General features: G+C 34.4%; 1 protein-coding gene across 5 annotated transcripts in view; it reads right to left on the bottom strand.

The window, feature by feature from the left end:
* Positions 1 to 3: 3 nt before the first annotated feature.
* Positions 4 to 22569, bottom strand: part of LOC143238804 (uncharacterized) — a 30353-nt gene continuing 7787 nt past the window's right edge. For 2 of the 5 annotated variants that reach the window (XM_076479355.1, XM_076479364.1), the window contains exon 3: positions 4 to 1413. In XM_076479355.1, coding sequence (XP_076335470.1) covers positions 130 to 1392 — 1263 coding nt within the window. In that variant the 5' untranslated portion in view covers positions 1393 to 1413 and the 3' untranslated portion in view covers positions 4 to 129. Of the gene's footprint in view, positions 1414 to 2291; positions 2578 to 14093; positions 14422 to 22569 lie in introns of those variants that run through there. The other 3 variants (XM_076479380.1, XM_076479372.1, XM_076479347.1) reach the window with 3 other exon arrangements.

Genomic DNA, 22569 nt, shown 5'->3' with positions numbered 1-22569 from the left:
GGTCCAGTGAGGACTGTTCACAAACAGGACATTCGGACACAAAGTCACTAGAACTGCTGTTATTTGGAGCTGATTTTAGGATGGAAACAGTTTTTTCTGAGGTTCGACTACCTCTGTTACATTCTCGTTTCATGGGCGACAGATTCTGCACTTGGACCAACCTATCAGGTTCCGTAATTTTGGTATTTGCTTGAGATGACCTATTCCATCTTGATCACAAACATGCCACGATGTTCTTGTAGAAAAAGGAGACTTGGGTCCCTTCACAGATGGATTATGAGGTAGTTCAGAATTACAAGAGGTAAATTCCAGCTGGGATTCTGAGCTTATAACACTATTTTTGTGTGCTTTAAATTCTGGCGTTTCTTTAATCTGATTGGTCGACTTCTCAACGTCATTCAAAAACTGTTGACTTTCATTGAAATCTTTGTTTTTAGTTGCAAACGCAGCTTCAGATTCAAGACTTTCATCCACATCCAACACATTTTCAGTATCTTCTTCCCGATCCTTATAAGTCTTCATCTGTTCTTCCCTCGACCCACTGTCCAGGGTTTCGTTGAATGTATCTGGTTGCTCCTTTGCTTTCCTGCTTGATGAATTCATTTGTTGCTCTTTTACTCTGACTACACAAGGCTGAGAGAAACTCAAGTTTCTTTCATGACCTTTACGAACTCTTTTTGAAACCGAAAGATGATCATGCTTCAGACATATAACGGGTTCAATTAAAGATATACCGTTTTTATTATATGACTGGAGCGAGTAACGTACACCACCTGTTTCTGCTGTTTCCTCGTTTTCTAAACTTGACGCGCAAGAATTCCCCACTTGAATACCACTGTCCTCAGTTTCCGATGACACAGGTCCATGGAAATCAATAATGTTTCTCTTCCTTTTTGTTCTGAAGTCCCCGTAAGAGTTTTGAAATTGGCTATCATACAGAAAAGGCACGACTTTATCAGCAACTTTAGTATTATTTGTTAAACGTCGGTTAAACTGGGGTCTGAGAGAGACATCACGTCCATCTTCGCCAGAAGTCTTCTTTTCCATAAATGGTTGATAAATTTCAGAAGATAGTAGGGATGGGGGAGCATAAATATCTCCAAGTGTCCGCGTTATTGGATAAGATAATGTGGAAGGGTAAAAACCACAGGTAGAACACTGTGGTTTATATACGTCTTTCAAATCAGACTTCACTCGACAGTTTCCACTCTTGGACGAAGATTCCTCTGAATCACTATTCTGATAAATGGGATTCACTCGGTTAACGGAATAAATATTCTTGTCCGGTGAACCTCCTAACGATAAGTCTGTACAGCAAAATGGATCGTCAGAAACGACGTAAGGCGACTTCTGGCGATGTGTCTTCCAGTGATTCATCAGGTGCTTTAACATTGCGGAATTAATGTTGAATTCCTGTAAGTAAAGAAGTTAAATGCGTAAATAATGAATTCGTGTACCGGTTTCGAGACACTTAAGCGTCTCTATATTTTTTTTTTTTTCTGAGACAGTTGATGGTCTCAGAATAGAGAATTTAAATTGTGTATTCTAAAACGTGGTTTGTGTGGATATTTTAATGAAGGTTTTACACAAACAACGTGGATTGTAACCACTTTAAAAGTATATATCTCAATTCAAGTAATTTTCTTTATGTTTACGTTCTCATCAAGTATACTCACACAGAAACTCTAGGAAAAGACTTAAGGATATATACTAAAGAGAAACGGGCACAAACTGGAGTGTCTCACTTTGTTTCTTTGTTTGTCGTTTGTTTATAAGAAACTCTTCAACATAATAGGTACTCAACTCTCGGAAGTCACAATAACAACAAGTCAATCGTTTAACCGGGCGTTTTGCAGGTTCAGTGCTCGATTTAAAAGCTGTAAAAACACGATCGAAGTGCTACCTGTAAGCACACAGTTTGTGGACGCTTCATAAAAAAATGTTACACTGGCAGCTAACGTTGTTATACGAATGACGATAAAAACAGATTTAAGATCACACTTTTTTACGTTACAGCAGAATGAAATCGGTGCCCTAAGGTTAATGTAAGATACACTGTGTGGAAGTACAACTGGTTCAAGCTGAAACAAGAAACAATGTTATTAATGGGGCTGTTAACAAAACGTGTAACTAATTTAAAACAGTCTGTAATCATGAGAGCCATACAGTATACTTATATACGTAAAACATAAGTGAACTGTAATACGTCTGTAATCACGAAGGTCACTTTATATAAATATATGTGATAAACATAAGTTAATTTTAATCGCCTGTAATAATGAAGATCTCACCTGTTGGTTTGTTTTGAATTTCGCGCAAAGGTATACGAGGGTTATCTGCGCTAGCCGTCCCTAATTTAGCAGTGTAAGACTAGACGGAAGGCAGCTAGTCATCACCACCCACCGCCAACTCTTGGGCTACTCTTTTACCAATATATAGTGGGATTGACCGTCACATAATAACGCCCCCACGTCTGACAGGGCGAGCATGTTTATCGTGACAGGAATTCGAACACGCAACCCTCGGATAACGAGTCGAGTGCCTTAACCACCTGGCCATGCCGGGCCAGATCTCACCCTATAAATAAATAAATATATATGTAAAACAAGACAATTATAATAGTGTGTAATAACTAAAGTAAGAATATAAATGTATATATCTGTCTATATATATATATATGTAAAATATAAGTTAATTATAATCGACTGCAGTAATTAATATTACAACATAATCACGTGCCTCAGTTACTTAAGTTTATTTTTAAAAAATATTTTACAGCTGATGAATGTTCTAAAGTCGAAAATATTTTGTTTTTCTCCGATCAAATACGTTTCTTATGCCTATATCGACGTATTATTACTGGTAGAGAGATGAATACGTTGCTTTTAAGCATCAACCAACCAATAAGTTCAATATGTTTGTTTATGTATATAACGAGGCGTATGCGCCACGAGGCGTGGTGACGTCATTAGTCAAAGTACATCACCACCCACCGTTTGCAAAACGAAAGTGGGATTGACGCGTTCTGCTTAAAAAGATTACGAGTCGCACGCCTTACGCGCTTTAAAATTTATTTTTTACGTTTCGATATTCCCACATGGGTATTTATTTACAAACATATAATCCATTACTCATACTCTAAATTAAAGGTAAGTTAAATTCATAAGTGTAAATATACATTAAATACCATTAAAACGAATCAAAAGAGGTACACAAGAAGCACGTGACTGTATAGTTGTATATTTCCAATTGGAGGAACTTGGTGGGGGAAGTGGTGAATTTTTCATATACTGAAGTTTTTCAAGACGCTCGACACGTAATCTGAGGGTCGCGGGTTCGAATCCCTGTCGCACCAAACATGCTCGCCCTTTCAACCGTGGGGGCATTATATAGTGACGGGCAATCCCACTCTCCGTTGATAACAGAGTAGCCCAAGAGTTAGTGGTGAGTGATAATGACTAGCTGCCTACGCTCTAGTCTTACACTGCTAAATTAGAGACGGCTAGCGCAGATAGCCCTCGAGTAGCTTTACGCGAAATTCAAAAACAAATAAAACAAACATGAAAAATTAAACAACGAATAAAATGTAACTCTAAAATCGGTACTTTATCGAAAACGAAATTAGTGGTTTGTTTAGCCATCACAATATCCGGAAAACAATAAATTATATTGAGATTTCGAGCGATATAATTTACAAAACATGTAGATTACAAGTTTTTCAGTCCAGCCTTTGCAGAAAAATGTTTCTTAGCAAATGTATACTTCACACCCGTTTGTTTCAAGATTTCTTCAAAAGTCCATTGCCTTTTACAAAGTAATTTACCCGAAGAACACTTGATTTCAGTACTGATGTTTGGAAGTCATGTTTACTTTTGTTCACTTCAAGATGTGACGTTCACGTGATATGCAAGTGTTGTAAATAAGAAACCTGTTGAAGTTAAAACATCAAAATCCAATTTTCTCCATAGGGGGAGAGAAAATTGTGAGGAGTTTTCTTATAGCAAAGCCACATCGGCCATCTGCTGAATCCACCGAGAGGAATCGAACCGCTGATTTTAGCGTTGTAAATCCGTAGACATACCACTGTACCAGCAGGGTGGAATAGGAAAATATTAAGCCTAATAAACAGTTTATTTCATTGTTTTAAATTTTTCACTGGATGACAGACTTAAATATAATTGATCAGACCTCAACCAACTAAAATAGAAAATATTATTTGAACACTAGTAATAAATGACTATATAACATCAAATCTGTTATTTCTCTTTAACCGGACACTCAGCGCTTTGATGTACTTCTTTCTCGAAATAATAACAAATATGGTGATTTAAGGTCGTTTATTAAAAATATACTTTATACCCCAGTATGGACTACAGAAAAATAAACATTAACTTGTTGAATAAATTTGCTTCTTTCTACTGAGTCACCACGAACAAGTTGAAATCATTCCTAAAGTGCAAATCAAGGCAAAAATGGCATGACCCCAAGGACACTGATCTTTAGTAAAACAACCTTTATGGAGTTTTATTGCTCTTTTCTAAGGAGAAGATTGGACCTTGTCGTGTAAAACTGACACTAAAATAGGACGTTTCTTGTAGGAAAAACTCACGAACTTGGAGCTAAACCATCAAAACATAGAATTTCAATAACAATATAAACTAAGTAACAGAGTTAAACTTACGTAATATTTCACACTTAATCCGTTATTTTAATACATTTTAGAAACAAATAATTGTTATTTTTTATGATACTGCTTTGTTTAACCTGTTCAATGCAGTAGACCAAATAACTCGTCCAAGCCGATCGGTAACACAGTGCCACGGACGAGTTAATTCGTTCTCAATAATACCTAACTTCAACGCTAGATGTCAGCATCATATATGCATTTGACCTACTTACATATTGTTTCACTTTCGATCCAAAATGGCGTCACGAAAAAGGTTACAAAATGAAGAAGCATTAGAGTTGTATTTTGAACTTGGTTCGGAGTTGCCGTAGCAGCTGAAATACTTGGCAGTCAACAGGTTAAAAAACATCAAAAGCTTTATTTCGACATTAAAACAAACATTTTCATGTATAACTTTTACAGAAGTAAAGAAAACCAATCTTACTTCTGTAATTAATCTTAGAATTGAAGTCAAATTAAGTTTAAAATGTGTTGAAATGAGACATCAGCTTTATAAGTCCCCTTTGAAAAGAAATCGTAGATCAAATGACCATTAATTGAAGATGTCCCCTGCACGATGTGTCTCATATCATAAACATCGTCAGAACACACTTTCCTATTGAGTTTAATAATACTATATGTTTTGAGTTACAGTTCACTTTGTGATAAAGATAACTGGTATCTCTTTTCGCGAGTGAAGTTAACCTAAAAGTTCCTTTAAATATATCAATAATTTATTATATTATTACAAATAAATGTGTGAAACTCTAAAATTAAAAAAAAAAAGTACGTGTGGCGCAGGACTTTTGTCAACCTTTGTAAAACAACTGAAAATAAAGTCGTAAATGTGCTTCCATTTACTTTCTTCCACGGTTTGAGGCTTAGCAAAAAGATGTGTGTCTTTATATGGAATTGGTTCAAGGATGGTATATTAATTCGGGACGGCTAGCACAGATTGCCCTCGAGTAGCTTTGTGCGAAATTCAAAAATAAATAAATAAATAAACTGTTCTACTGATATTTTAATCGGTATTTCCTCTTAGTAAGTAATGATCTATGTCAAGGAAAAGTGCCACTTAAGCCACTTTTTAAAATAACGTAACAATATTTGCAACACAGAGAATCAATAATTGATGTCCCGAGACACATAGACGACTCGAGTGGGAAAAAAGTTACGATTTCCTGATCTCTATTCGTTTTGTGCAAATATGTATTTAAGGCGTTATAATGGTATGCTTTTGTTGTGTAAAAATATGTAAAAAAAAAAAACACAAATCAGTTAAGGACTTCTTGTGTACAAATCACTTTTGTTCTTATTTTAAACGAAGTATTTTTATACTGACGGCAATACAGAAGGAGAGATGAGTTGACACATCATGAACGTGTTGTTTTTAGGCCAACAAAACAAAAACCGGTTCTGTATAGTTTAAAACAAAACAGGTTATTTGAATTCCGTGGTTCAGACACTTACCAAATGTCTTCACAAAGACTTAATATTGAAGACGTGCAAGCTTCCACGTGTAAAGTGTTGTTAAACTCCTAAATAAAGTAACTTTCTTACTTAATAAGTTAGGCCTATTCAACTGTAAAATAATGCAGTTATAGTTAAATGTAGGGGCTTAAGGGGTGAACTATTTGTATTAATAAGCATTTACAACAAATTTAATAGATTGAATTTTGTATCTTGGTATTATAACAAACTTTACATATTGGAATGACATAGACATTTTTTTTAAAAACAAAATTGTGGCTTTGGACACTTGTCTATAATAGTAAATCATTGTGAAATTAATTAAATTATATTTCCCAGACCTTATCAAGGACAGCGAATTGTTCTATATTATTTATACTTCATGGGAAAATAACAATATATTCATTGTAAAAAACTAGACTTGCTGGGTCTTCCAAAGGCCACACCTTTTCATTAGATTGTCCAAACATATAATTTTTTAGGGGATCTTGTTCATTTCACGCTAAGTTTTCTTGTCGTGCTGGTATTTGTAATGTTTTATATTTCTTTCTTTGTTCGAGGACTGTTCTTTCAATGCCAGACCAGTAATAATAAAAACGTACGCTCTTGATTTTGAACAAATCTATTTAAAGTTGACAGGTACTACAATGAGTTAACAAAATATATAATGTTTGTTAAAACGTCAAGAAATACGTTTAAAATGGCTGAAAAAATAAATTAATAATATCGTAGGAGGGCGAATGCAGTAGCCGATGTGACCTTTTGGAAGCTATAAGATTATTGGGTCTTCGAGTGTGAATATATTAGCTGAAATGACCATTTGAAACCATAAGATTACTGGTTTTTCATACGCCATTAGGAAAACGCCAAAATTAATTATCAGTCGGCCTGGCATGGCCAAGCGCGTAAGGCGTGCGACTCGTAATCCGAGGGTCACGGGTTCGCGCCCGCGTCGCGCTAAACATGCTCGCCCTCCCAGCCGTGGGGGCGTATAAGGTGACGGTCAATCCCACTATTCGTTGGTAAAAGAGTACCCCAAAAGTTGACGGTGGGTGGTGATGACTAGCTGCCTTCCCTCTAGTCTTACACTGCTAAATTAGGGACGGCTAGCACAGATAGCCCTCGAGTAGCTTTGTGCGAAATTCCAAAAACAAACAATTGTCAGTTTGTTTGTATTTTTTACAAAAATACATTAATCATTCTTTTTATGATCAGAATTAATTACAAACATATATCTTTTATGACAAAAATTAATGGTAAGCTTTATGACTAAAGCTTTTTACTGTCCTTATAACTAAATCTAATTACAATATGAGTAAAGCTATTTACAATACTTAAAACTAAAGCTAATTACAATCTTCATAACTAATACTGGTTACAATCTTTATGACTAAAGCTAATTACAGTTTTTATGACTAAAGCCAATTAGAATCGTTATGACTGAAGCTGATTATGACTAAAGCAGGCCCGGCATGGCCAGGTGGTTAAGGTATTCGACTCGTAATCCGAGAGTCGCGGGTTCGAATCCCTGTCATACCACACATCTCCTCCTTTCAGTCTTGGGAGTGTTATAATGTGACAATCAATCCCACTATTCGTTGATAAAAGAGTAGCCCAAGAGTTGGCGGTGGGTGGAAATGACTAGTTGCCTTCCCTCTAGTTTTATACTGCTAAATTTGGGACAGCTAGAGCAGATAGCCATCGTGTAGCTATGTGTGAAATTCAATACACACAAACAAATGACTAAAGCAAATTACAATCTTTATGAGTGAAGTTGATTACAATCGTTTTGACTAAATCTGATTACAGTCTTTATGACTAAATCTGATTAATTTCGTTATAACTAAAGCTGATTACAGTCTTTATGACTAAATCTGATTAATTTCGTTATAACTAAAGCTGATTACAGTTTTTATGACTAAAGCTGATTACAATATTTATGACTAAAGCTAATTACAATGTTTATGACTAAATCTCATTACGGTCGTTATGACTAAAGCTGATTACAATGTTTATGACTAAATCTGATTACAATCGTTATGACTAAAGATAATTAGAATCTTTATGATTTACATATGATTGCAATCTTTATGACTAAATCTGATTACAATATTTATGAGTGATGTTGATTACAATCTTTATGACTAAAGTTAATTACAATATTTATGACTAAATCTGATCATAGTCTTCATAACTAATACTGATTACAATCTTTGTGACTAAAGTCGATTATAATCTTTATAACTAAATCTGATTACAATCTTTATGACTAAAGCCGATTAGAATCTTTATGACTGAAGTTGATTATAATCTTTATGATTAAATCTGATTACAATCTTTATGACTAAATCTGATTACAATCTGTTGTGACTAAATCTGATTACAATCTATATGACTAAAGCTGATTGCAATCTTTATGACTAAATATGATTACAATCGTTATGACTAAGTCAGATTTCAATCTTTACGACTAACGCTGATTACAATCTATATGACTAAAGCTAATTAGAATCTTTATGACTAAATCTGATTACAATCTGTATGACTAAAGCTGATTATAATCTTTATGACTGAAGATGATTACAATCTTTATGATTTAAATCTGATTACAATATTTATGAGTGAAGTTGATTACAATCTTTATGACTAAAGTTAATTACAATATTTATGACTAAATCTGATCATAGTCTTCATAACTAATACTGATTACAATCTTTGTGACTAAAGTCGATTATAATCTTTATAACTAAATCTGATTACAATCTTTATGACTAAATCAGGTTACAATGTTTATGACTAAATCTGATTACAATCGTTATGACTAAATTAGATTACAACCTTTATTATTTAAATATGACTACAATCTTTATGAATAAATCTGATTACAATCTTTATGAGTGAAGTTGATTACAATCTTTATGACTAAAGTTAATAACAATATTTATGACTAAATCTGATCATAGTCTTCATAACTAATACTGATTACAATCTTTGATACTAAATCTGATTACAATCTGTATGACTAAAGCTGATTAGAATTTTTATCACTGAAGTTGATTATAATCTTTATGACTAAATCTGATTACAATCTTTATGACTAAATCTGATTACAATTTGTATCACTAAATCTGATTACAATCTATATGACTAAAGCTGATTTCAATATTTACGACTAACGCTGATTACAATCTATATGACTAAAGCTAATTATAATCTTTATGACTGAAGATGATTACAATCTTTATGATTTAAATCTGATTGCAATCTTTATGATTTAAATCTGATTGCAATCTTTATGACTAAATCTGATTACAATATTTATGAGTGAAGTTGATTACAATCTTTATGACTAAAGTTAATAACAATATTTATGACTAAATCTGATCATAGTCTTCATAACTAATACTGATTACAATCTTTATGACTAAAGTCGATTATAATCTTTATAACTAAATCTGATTACAATCTTTATGACTAAATCAGGTTACAATCTTTATGACTAAAGCTAATTACAATGTTTATGACTAAATCTCATTACGGTCGTTATGACTAAAACTGATTACAATGTTTATGACTAAATCTGATTATAGTCGTTATGACTAAAGTCGATTACAATCTTTATAACTAAATCTGATTACAATCTGTTGTGACTAAATCTGATTACAATCTGTATGACTAAAGCTGATTAGAATCTTCATGACTGAAGTTGATTACAATCTTTGTGACTAAATCTGATTACAATCTTTATGACTAAATCTGATTACAATCTGTATGACTAAATCTGATTACAATCTATATGACTAAAGCTGATTGCAATCTTTATGACTAAATATGATTACAATCGTTATGACTAAATCTGATTACAATATTTATGAGTGAAGTTGATTACAATCTTTATGACTAAAGTTAATTACAATATTTATGACTAAATCTGATCATAGCCTTCATAACTAATAGTGATTACAATCTTTGTGACTAAAGTCGATTATAATCTTTATAACTAAATCTGATTACAATCTTTATGACTAAATCAGGTTACAATCTTTATGACTAAAGCTAATTACAATGTTTATGACTAAATCTCATTACGGTCGTTATGACTAAAGCTGATTACAATGTTTATGACTAAATCTGATTACAATCGTTATGACTAAATTAGATTACAACCTTTATTATTTAAATATGACTACAATCTTTATGAATAAATCTGATTACAATCTTTATGACTAAAGTTAATAACAATATTTATGACTAAATCTGATCATAGTCTTCATAACTAATACTGATTACAATCTTTGTGACTAAAGTCGATTATAATCTTTATAACTAAATCTGATTACAATCTTTATGACTAAATCAGGTTACAATGTTTATGACTAAATCTGATTACAATCGTTATGACTAAATTAGATTACAACCTTTATTATTTAAATATGACTACAATCTTTATGAATAAATCTGATTACAATCTTTATGAGTGAAGTTGATTACAATCTTTATGACTAAAGTTAATAACAATATTTATGACTAAATCTGATCATAGTCTTCATAACTAATACTGATTACAATCTTTGATACTAAATCTGATTACAATCTGTATGACTAAAGCTGATTAGAATTTTTATGACTGAAGTTGATTATAATCTTTATGACTAAATCTGATTACAATCTGTATGACTAAATCTGATTACAATCTATATGACTAAAGCTGATTGCAATCTTTATGACTAAATATGATTACAATCGTTATGAATAAGTCAGATTTCAATCTTTACGACTAACGCTGATTACAATCTATATGACTAAAGTTAATTAGAATCTTTATGACTAAATCTGATTACAATCTGTATGACTAAAGCTGATTATAATCTTTATGACTGAAGATGATTACAATCTTTATGATTTAAATCTGATTGCAATCTTTATGACTAAATCTGATTACAATATTTATGAGTGAAGTTGATTACAATCTTTATGACTAAAGTTAATTACAATATTTATGACTAAATCTGATCATAGTCTTCATAACTAATACTGATTACAATCTTTGTGACTAAAGTCGATTATAATCTTTATAACTAAATCTGATTACAATCTTTATGACTAAATCAGGTTACAATGTTTATGACTAAATCTGATTACAATCGTTATGACTAAATTAGATTACAACCTTTATTATTTAAATATGACTACAATCTTTATGAATAAATCTGATTACAATCTTTATGAGTGAAGTTGATTACAATCTTTATGACTAAAGTTAATAACAATATTTATGACTAAATCTGATCATAGTCTTCATAACTAATACTGATTACAATCTTTGATACTAAATCTGATTACAATCTGTATGACTAAAGCTGATTAGAATTTTTATGACTGAAGTTGATTATAACCTTTATGACTAAATCTGATTACAATCTTTATGACTAAATCTGATTACAATCTGTATCACTAAATCTGATTACAATCTATATGACTAAAGCTGATTTCAATATTTACGACTAACGCTGATTACAATCTATATGACTAAAGCTAATTATAATCTTTATGACTGAAGATGATTACAATCTTTATGATTTAAATCTGATTGCAATCTTTATGACTAAATCTGATTACAATATTTATGAGTGAAGTTGATTACAATCTTTATGACTAAAGTTAATAACAATATTTATGACTAAATCTGATCATAGTCTTCATAACTAATACTTATTACAATCTTTGTGACTAAAGTCGATTATAATCTTTATAACTAAATCTGATTACAATCTTTATGACTAAATCAGGTTACAATCTTTATGACTAAAGCTAATTACAATGTTTATGACTAAATCTCATTACGGTCGTTATGACTAAAACTGATTACAATGTTTATGACTAAATCTGATTATAGTCGTTATGACTAAAGTCGATTATAATCTTTATAACTAAATCTGATTACAATATTTATGAGTGAAGTTGATTACAATCTGTATGACTAAAGCTGATTAGAATCTTTATGACTAAAGCTGATTGCAATCTTTATGACTAAATATGATTACAATCGTTATGACTAAGTCACATTTCAATCTTTACGACTAACGCTGACTACAATCTATATGACTAAAGCTAATTAGAATCTTTATGACTAAATCTGATTACAATCTGTATGACTAAAGCTGATTATAATCTTTATGACTGAAGATGATTACAATATTTATGAGTGAAGGTGATTACAATCTTTATGACTAAAGTTAATAACAATATTTATGACTAAATCTGATCATAGTTTTCATAACTAATACTGATTACAATCTTTGTGACTAAAGTCGATTATAATCTTTATAACTAAATCTGATTACAACCTTTATGACTAAATCAGGTTACAATCATTATGAATAAAGCTGATTGCAATCTTTATGACTAAATCTTATTACAATCGTTATGACTAAGTCAGATTACAGTCTTTATGAATAAAGCTTATTACAATGTTTATCACTAAAACTAATTACAATCTTTATGACTACATCTGATTACAAGTGTTTGTCACTTGAATTTAGTATAATAAATGAGATATTTAAATTCATCGTAGTTCATGAAAACATCCCCAGGTTATTCATAAAGAAACGACTGTCAGTGTGGAATGCTTAGCATGATGTTGGGTGATGTTTATTGGTCTGATCTTTTGAAACTTAATGATCAGTTTTGTTGTATTAATACGCTGTAGAGGATATGTGTTGTCTGTCAACCATTACAATTACACAAATTGGATGCAGTTTACGCAGTCTACAATATGACATGATCAAGCATGTCATTCAGTTTGGCAGTTTTAATATATATATTCTTAAAAGTGGCTTTTGTGGAAGAATCTACTGTCAGAAAGATCCTACAGAATTATCTTTAAACATGAGAACTTTCAACATTAGTCCATATGAAATGTGTTTCACCAAATTCAAGCATTTACGTGACTTACTAAAACGTTTCGGCCCGGCATGGCCAGGTGGGTTAAGGCGTTCGACTCGTAATCTGAGAGTCGCGGGTTTGAATCCCCGTCACACCAAACATGCTTGCCCTCTCAGCCGTGGGGGCGTTAGAATGTGTCAGTCAATCCCAATATTCGTTAGTAAAAGGGTAGCCCAAGAGTTTGCGGTGGGTGGTGATGACTAGCTGCCTTCCATCTAGTCTTACACCGCTAAATTAGGGACGGCTAGCGCAGATAGCCCTCGTGTAGCTTTGTGCGAAATTCAAAAACAAACTGAAACGTTTTGCGAGCATATACTTACAGGTTACTCATCATAGTTAACAAATGCATTCTCTCTCCTCAAGAGGATTTTGTTGCAACATGTGGTTTACCGTGGCAGTCATCTGGACATTTATTAAAATGTTCATAACCATGGTATTGAAAAACTAGTCAGTTTTGATTTGTTGGTCCCTTGTGGCTTTAGATACAAGAAGTAGTAGTCAGTGGAAAATATCCTAAGCTGATAATGACCTATAACAAGAAATGATATGAAATGCACATCGAAGAATGTTTGCTTTTTATATTTTACTTGGTAACGCTTACTGTTTTGAGTTTGTAATGGAAGTGTCAGATAGGGATAGACAACGCTCAAGTTTCTTACTCTTGGAAACTACCTATCTTCTTTCCTATCCATATTTTAGGTTTTGAATCTGGTTCAACAGAGAATATTTGTTTCCCTTTTTTTAATTCGAAGTACAATTTACCTAAAATTTATTCAAAGCGCAAGAATCCAAACCAACGACGGTGGTCAATATAATAGGTAAAACCTATAATGTTTCCAAAACAGTGACATGCACATACTTATAGATAAATCAAGTACTCAACCTTTTATATAAACCATTTTTACACAAATAACTCCATAAAATTTGTTTAAAAAAAACTTACGATAGCTTGGAACAAACAATGAACTGGTTAAGTTATGTTACATCTACAAATATGGAAGAAAGGATGTACCTAGGTTAACCAAACGTTTCTCCATGTTCATGGTTTTCGATCATATAGACTGAACACATCGAACTGATGAAATATTGATTTACCTTTCTTCACGTTATCACCACATTGAATTTCATCTCCATGACAACCAGTAATAGCCAATGAACAACATCCAAGTTCGTTTAACTTAAACCGCTTTGGTTTGTTGTAGAAAAGAAATATTTCTGTATCCGACCGTAATAAAATATAATGCTTTATCTGTGTTATCTTTTTCCTACCAGTTGATTCTAGGAAAACATATTTAACAGTGTCAGTAAAATGCTCGCTCGTTCCAAGCCACAATTCAGCGAGACCTTGATGTTGATGTGGTCCACGCCCTTAACAAAACCTTTTGTCACGACTGAAGGACAGCAATGGTGCAACTGATACAGTTTCAGGAAAACGTTAAAGCTTACGTTAATAAAAGAACAGAAAAACGTGTAGCAAAAATAATTGTTGGTTTATTAATTACAACGAATGTTTATCTTCAAGTATCTAAGAGGCAGTACACCAATGTCATGAAGTTTGTGTATTTGAGTTGTATATATGAGTTCTGTTATTTGTCAAACAATACAGATTGACTTGTTTGATAAACAGCCCCTTTCTCTATGGCTATCCATCTATTTATCCACCAAGAATAAGTGTGTTTTCTTTTAGCAAAGCCACAACGGGCTATCTGCTGAGCCCACCGAGGGGAATCGAACCCCTGATTTTAGCGTTGTAAATCCGTAGACCTACCGCTGTACTAGCGGGGGGCGCCAAGAATAAGAGTAATACTATGATTATAACACTGGTTAATGACATCCAAATATATTTATTTATTAACAGTGATGAAACTGTTAGTTTTCGTGAGAGGTTCAACACGCTAATGTTTCGTAGTCAGTTTCAACATAGCGCTTAAATAGTATATTAGCTTTACAAGGTTCCCGAAGACATCAGTTTTAGAAATGAAATTATTTAATGTAAAAAATATTTGGCTGTCAATCTTGACGAAAAGTCACCAAAACGTCGACAACATAAATACATTTGGAAGTTTGAACACGAAAATTTGTTACATTTAGTGTTGACAGATCCATTTCTTTAGTCAAAACAAACAAAAAAAACTTCCGTCAAGGAAGGATATATCAACATTGAAACACGTGTTTGATATCAATCAACATATGAAATCTTCAAACAAAATATAGCTGCTTACAAAAGGTTTGATTTGATAGAGACGAGAAAGACTAAGCTGGTACTAAAGGTAAAACACATGTGATAACTGATGAGCCAGATAGAAACTAGAAAGGCTTACAGCTGGTACTGAAGGCAAAACACATGTGATAACTGATGGGCTATACAGAGACTAGGAAGAGTTAAAGCTGGTACTAAAGGTAAAACACATGTGATAACTGATGGGCCAGATAGAAACTAGAAAGGCTTACAGCTGGTACTGAAGGCAAAACACATGTGATAACTGATGGGCTATACAGAGACTAGGAAGAGTTAAAGCTGGTACTAAAGGTAAAACACATGTGATAACTGATGGGCCAGATAGAAACTAGAAAGGCTTACAGCTGGTACTGAAGGCAAAACACATGTGATAACTGATGGGCTATACAGAGACTAGGAAGAGTTAAAGCTGGTACTAAAGGTAAAACACATGTGATAACTGATGGGCCAGATAGAAACTAGAAAGGCTTACAGCTGGTACTAAAGGTAAAACACATGTGATGACTGATGGGCCAGATAGAAACTAGAAAGGCTTACAGCTGGTACTAAAGGTAAAACACATGTGATGACTGATGGGCCAGATAGAAACTAGAAAGGCTTACAGCTGGTAATAAAGGTAAAACACATGTGATAACTGATGGGCCACACAGAAACTAGAAAGAATCACAGCTGGTACTAAAGGTAAAACACGTGTGATAACTGATGGGCCAGATAGAAACTAGAAAGGCTTACAGCTGGTAGTAAAGGTAAAACACATGTGATAACTGATGGGCCAGATAGAAACTAGAAAGGCTTACAGCTGGTAATAAAGGTAAAACACATGTGATGACTGATGGGCCAGATAGAAAGTAGAAAGGCTTACAGCTGGTAATAAAGGTATAACACATGTGATAACTGATGGGCCAGATAAAAACTAGAAAGGCTTACAGCTGGTAATAAAGGTAAAACACATATGATAACTGATGGGCCAGATAGAAACTAGGAAGAGTTAAAGCTGGTACAAAAGGTAAAACATATGTGATAAGTGATGGGCCAGATAGAAACTAGAAAGGCTTACAGCTGGTAATAAAGGTAAAACACATGTGATAACTGATGGGCCAGATAGAAACTAGAAAGGCTTACAGCTGGTAATAAAGGTAAAACACATGTGATAACTGATGGGCCAGATAGAAACTAGGAAGAGTTAAAGCTGGTACAAAAGGTAAAACATATGTGATAAGTGATGGGACAGATAGAAACTAGAAAGGCTTACAGCTGGTAATAAAGGTAAAATACATGTGATAACTGATGGGCCAGATAGAAACTAGAAAGACTTACAGGTGGTACTAAAGGTAAAACACATGTGGTAACTGATGGGCCAGATAGAAACTAGGAAGAGTTAAAGCTGGTACAAAAGGTAAAACATATGTGATAAGTGATGGACCAGATAGAAACTAGAAAGACTCACAGCTGGTACTAAAGGTAAAACACATGTGATAACTGATGGGCCAGATAGAAACTAGGAAGTCTTAAAGCTGGTACTAAAGGTAAAAAAACATGTGATAACTGATGGGCCACACAGAGACTATAAAGATTTAGAGCTGGTACTAAAGGCAAAACACATGTGATAACTGATGGGCCACACAGAAACTAGAAAGAATCACAGCTGGTACTAAAGGTAAAACACATGTGATAACTGACGGGCCAGATAGAAACTAGGAAGTCTTAAAGCTGGTACTAAAGGTAAAAAAAACATGTGATAACTGATGGGCTATACAGAGACTAGGAAGAGTTAAAGCTGGTACTAAAGGTAAAACACACGTGATAACTGATGGGCCACACAGAGACTAGGAAGAGTTAAAGCTGGTACTAAAGGTAAAACACATGTGATAACTGATGGGCTACACAGAGACTAGAAAGAGTTAAAGCTGGTACTAAAGGTAAAACACATGTGATAACTGATGGGCCACACAGAGACTAGGAAGATTTAGAGCTGGTACTAAAGGCAAAACACATGTGATAACTGATGGGACAGATTTGATTATTGTACTGATGTTAAAATGGGCATGTCTATCAATGTAAAGACAACGTATAAGTTTACTTTACCCTTCCGTTTCACACACTTTTGTCATCGTTTTTAAGTTAGTGAAAGAATTAGTCAGTATTGTACGTGTTGTAGTAATTACGTATGATTTTTATTAATTAAAATATATTAAAACTTAACTTTGCATCACTGCACTATTGTCTCTACCCTAATCAAGCCCCCTTCCTCACCCAGAGATCATTTGAGCCTCTCTGGGGACAGTGCCTCACACTTTAGGAAACATTAAGTTAAACATTTCCAGAAGATTGCTAAACAATGCAAGACATAACAGTGATTATTTCTAAGTTATAAGAAATGGGAAATTAAAATACAGTTATCTGGTAACGGAACTATGTGTATTTTTGTTTGTTTGGTATTACACAATCATAATTCTGCCTTGTTTCTTTACGAAAACAGGTCCACCTGTTATTCATATCTTCTTGATACAAACGTACAGATAGGGTTGTCTGTGCTCTACAAAACCACTAGTACTGAAACGAAATCTAAACGTTATGAGTCCTCAGACAAGCTACTAAGCAATCATCAGACAAATATGTGTAAATAAAAACAGAAAATAAAAAAGTTGTTAAATACTCTAAATACGATTTTTACGGTTTGTAAAACAGTCATGAGTATCTTTTTTTTTCTGAATAAAGTTAGTGTTAACTCAATTTAAAAATTGAATGCGCTAGAGTTGCGCGATCACCGTTCCAAGTACTGTTAAAAACATGCCCTTTGAAGGCCTTTTAAAGCCGAATTGATCGTAAATATAATGTATCATTGCTCGAAAAATAAAACAATTGCTGTAAATCTGCACAAATACAGTTATAACAAAAGATAATCACTGACCTACATTATCCCGCACCTGATTTTAAGTGTATTATTACCACAATAAAACAGGTTTAGGCTACACCTTAATGAAAATAAGCATATACTGTAATTCACTTTGGCTGTATACAAAATAATACGCCAACGTTTCGTTTTCTTGTGTTATCACGTGCATGTACAATGTAATTACGTGTGAATATTTTGTGTAAGGCTGTTATAGGTTGACACTATATTAGGTAAACTGTTTTAAGGTCGTAGCAATAGTACAAGCTTTCACAAAAAAGATAAAATATTTCAACATTTATAAGTCAAATCAGAAATTGACCTGCTGGTTGAGAAATGTGTTTATTTCATTTGAGCAAAATGCCTGGATTTATAACGGACCTCCCAGTGGTACGGTGATAAGTCTGCGGACTCGCACCGTTAAAAACCGGGTTTCAGTACGTGAAGTGGGCAGAGCACAGATGACACATTGTGTTAGTTTGTGCTTAATTCTAAACAAAATCCGACTGAGTTCGAGAGCATTAAAAATGTTTTTTGTGTGTATTTTATTTTATAAATCACTTGTATTTTATAAAAATGGCTCAGCGGTATGTCTGCGGACTTACAACGGTAAAATCCGGGTTTCGATACCCGTGGTGAGCAGGGCACAAATAGCCTATTGTGTAGCTTTGTGCTTAATTAAAAAAAAAAACATTTTATAAAATAATTCCCGTGATGCTTTAAAACGTTCCTTCAGAGAGAAAAGAAATATAAAAATACGCACTCTAGCAGAGAAAACAAAACATAACTTTGAATTAATTAAATAGAGCTACCCAAAATTATCTCCTCTGATAAAACTTAAAGGTGTGATGCGTTCCAAACATCAACTGAAAAATATTCTAAGAGTTGCTTCGAACGTTATTTACGAAAGAGAAACAAATTGTTACGCTTTTAAGTGGTAATATTATACTATAAAAGCCAGCAGTTCGCTAAATTTTGTGCAAAGCTACTCTAAGCCTATCTGCACTTGCCGTCTTCAATTTTGAAGTGAAAGACTAAAAGGAAAGCAGCTAGTTAACACCATCCACCGCCAACTCTCGGGCTGCTCTTTAACAACGAATAGTGGAATTCACCCTTAAATAATAACGAATCCAATGATAAAAGAGTAAACATGTTCGGGGACGCGTTTCGCAACCGTGACCTGTGTATTGAGAGTCGACCGCCCTAATTAGCACGCCATGCTAGGATTACCGGAGCCGACAAGTCTATATAGCAGTTAACATGGTTTGTGAAAGCTCACACACAATCTTTAGGGAAAATCTCAAGTGTATCGCGGCGAAGATCAAACAGTTATTGTCCGTGGAGACTGTGCGTGCTTCTGTTTGGTTTTATCCTTCTGGTGGGAGGTTCTAAATAAGGAATAGTTATGCTTGAATACATTAAAAGTCTTGAAACTGGACGTTTAGCCCACGTGATGTTCACGTTCAAGATACTTTATACTATATACAGTGGTACCTCAGGTATCGAACTTAATCCGTTCCAGAAGGCTGTTCGAAAACCGAATCAATTTTTCCCATAAGAAATACTGAAAATTAAATTAATCCGTTACAGACCTCCAAAAATTACGCATTATGAAGCATTTTAAGTCAAATTATTGCTTATTTTTATCTGTATAATAATACTTACATGCATAAAGTCAACCACAAAAACTATAAACACAATAAAAAAACAATAAATGAAAATTTAACTGCACTTTACCTGTGCTGAGGAGAGCTGATGTCGTAAGTGAAAGGTGGTGAGGAACATGGATAGTAGGAGGGTTATTGTTGTTTGGAAGGGGAGTCACCTTCCATAAAAACATCAGGTAACTCTCTTTCTGGGGTTCTTTCTCTTTGCACTGCTACAACCAGCTTGAGACTCACTGGACCTATTTCTCACTAAAAACTTGTCTAATGAGGTTTGTTTCTACCTGAATTTTAAAATGTTTCTGAAGTAAGACATGACATTGTCATTGAAAAGGTTTATGCTGCAGTTTGCTACAGCTTTGTCAGGGTGAAATTTTTCCACAAAACTTTGTAACTCTCCTCATTTTCCACACATTTCCTTGATTAGTGAACTAGGAACATCCTCCCTTCCCTCCTCCTCATCTGAAGACACTTCCTCAGTTGTCTTCTGTTGCTGCTCCTTCTGAAGATCTTGGAGTTCTTCCGTGGTGAGCTCAGTGTTGTGGTCTTCTACCAACTCCTCCACGTCATCACTACTCACATTCAAGCCCATACACTTGTCTAGTGAGACAATATCCTCGACAACAGGCTCAGCCTCAAAGCCTTCAAAGAGTCTATCTGCTACTAAGTATGGCAACAATTTCTTCCAGGGTGAGTTCATGATCCTCAAAGACACTTCCCTCCAGGCTTTGTCTATGATCCTCAAGCAATGGAGGATATTAAAGTGATTTTTTCAGAACTCTCTGAGGATTAACTCTGTGTCAGAGGTCACTTCAAAGCACCTTTGAAACAGTGCTTTGGTGTAGAGTTTCTTAAAGTTCGATATGACCTGCTGGTCCATGGTCTGAATGAGAGGAGTCGTGTTAGGGAACAAGAGCTTCACCATAATGAAACTGTACTCCTCCACCAACCCCTCCTCCAAGCCTGGTAGGTGAGCAGGTACATTGTCCATCACAAGAAGGACCTTGAGTGGCAACTGTTTTTCCGTGAGGTAATTCTTTACACTTGGGGCAAACACTTCATGGACCCACTCCATAAAAACATTGCCTGGTTACCCATGCTTTACTATTAGCCCTCCACATGACATTCAGTTTACTTTTCAGGACATTATTTTTCTTTAAAACCTTCAGGCTCTCAAAATGGTACACAAACAAAGGCTTAAGTTTTAAGTCCTCACATGCATTACTACATAACAATAGAGTTAGCCTGTCCTTCATTGGCTTGTGTTCTAGCAGTGACTTCTCCTCCTTGGTGATGTAGGTCCTCTTTGGCATTTTCTTCCAAAAGAGGCCTGCCTCATCACAGTTGAACACTTGTTGGGAAATAAAACCCTCAGCTTCTACATAGTCCTTAAATTCCTTAACACATTTATCAGCAGCATCTTTGTTAGAACTGGCACCCTCCCCATGTCTCACCACACTATGTATGTCACTTCTCTTCCTAAATTTTTCAAACCACCCCCTACTAGCCTTAAAGGCATCACCTGTATCAGCACTTGTTCCAGAGGTGTTTTTCAGGAGGTCAGCATGCAACTGTTTTGCTTCCTCACAAATGATGGTCTCAGAAATGCTATCACCAGCTAACAGTTTTTCGTTTATCCAAATCAACAGCAGTTTTTCTACCTCTTCCATTTTGTGTGATCTTTGTTTCGTAAGCACTGTCACTCCTTTTGCAACATCAGTTTCTTTGATGACCTCTTTATTTTTCAGTATGGTGCAGACTGTAGACTTTGCCATACCAAACTGTGTAGCAAGATCAGACACGCGAACACCATTCTCATACTTTGCTATGAGATATTTTTATGAGTCGCCCTGGTGTTGACGGTGAGTGGTTTTGACCATCTGCCTCATCTTTAGGCAATGTTTACAAAATTAAGTACGGCTAGTATAGATAGTCCTCACATAACTTTGTCCCAAGTTTCGAAACAATCGTTTTTTTTAATGGCGCTTCCCCTAGTAACAACTATGTGGTAAATGTTTGGCTAAGTTGTTTTAACGGCGCTCCCCCTAGTAACAACTATATGGAAAATGTTTGGCTAAGTTTTTTTAACGGCGCTATCCCAAGTAACAACTATATGAAAAATGTTTGGCTAAGTTGTTTTAACGGCGCTCCCCCTAGTAACAACTATGTGGTAAATGTTTCTAACGGTGCTCCCCCTAGTAACAACTATGTGGTAAATATTTTTAACAGCGCTCCCCCTAGTAACAACAATGTGGTAAATATTTTTATCGGCGCTCCCCTAGTAACAACTATGTGGTAAATATTTTTAACAGCGCTCCCCCTAGTAACAACAATGTGGTAAATATTTTTATCGGCGCTCCCCCTAGTAACAACAATGTGGTAAATATTTTTATCGGCGCTCCCCCTAGTAACAACAATGTGGTAAATATTTTTATCGGCGCTCCCACTAGTAACAACTATGTGGTAAATGTTTCTAACAGTGCTCCCCTAGTAACAACAATGTGGTAAATGTTTCTAACAGTGCTCCCACTAGTAACAACTATGTGGTAAATGTTTCTAACAGTGCTCCCCCTAGTAACAACAATGTGGTAAATGTTTCTAACAGTGCTCCCACTAGTAACAACTATGTGGTAAATGTTTCTAACAGTGCTCCCACTAGTAACAACTATGTGGTAAATGTTTCTGACAGTGC

This window comes from Tachypleus tridentatus, chromosome 2, assembly GCF_004210375.1.
Source record: "Tachypleus tridentatus isolate NWPU-2018 chromosome 2, ASM421037v1, whole genome shotgun sequence".
NCBI classification, from domain to species: Eukaryota; Metazoa; Arthropoda; class Merostomata; order Xiphosura; family Limulidae; genus Tachypleus; species Tachypleus tridentatus.
Note: the sequence above shows the minus strand (reverse complement) of the source record. Positions and strands in the feature narration are given on the sequence as shown.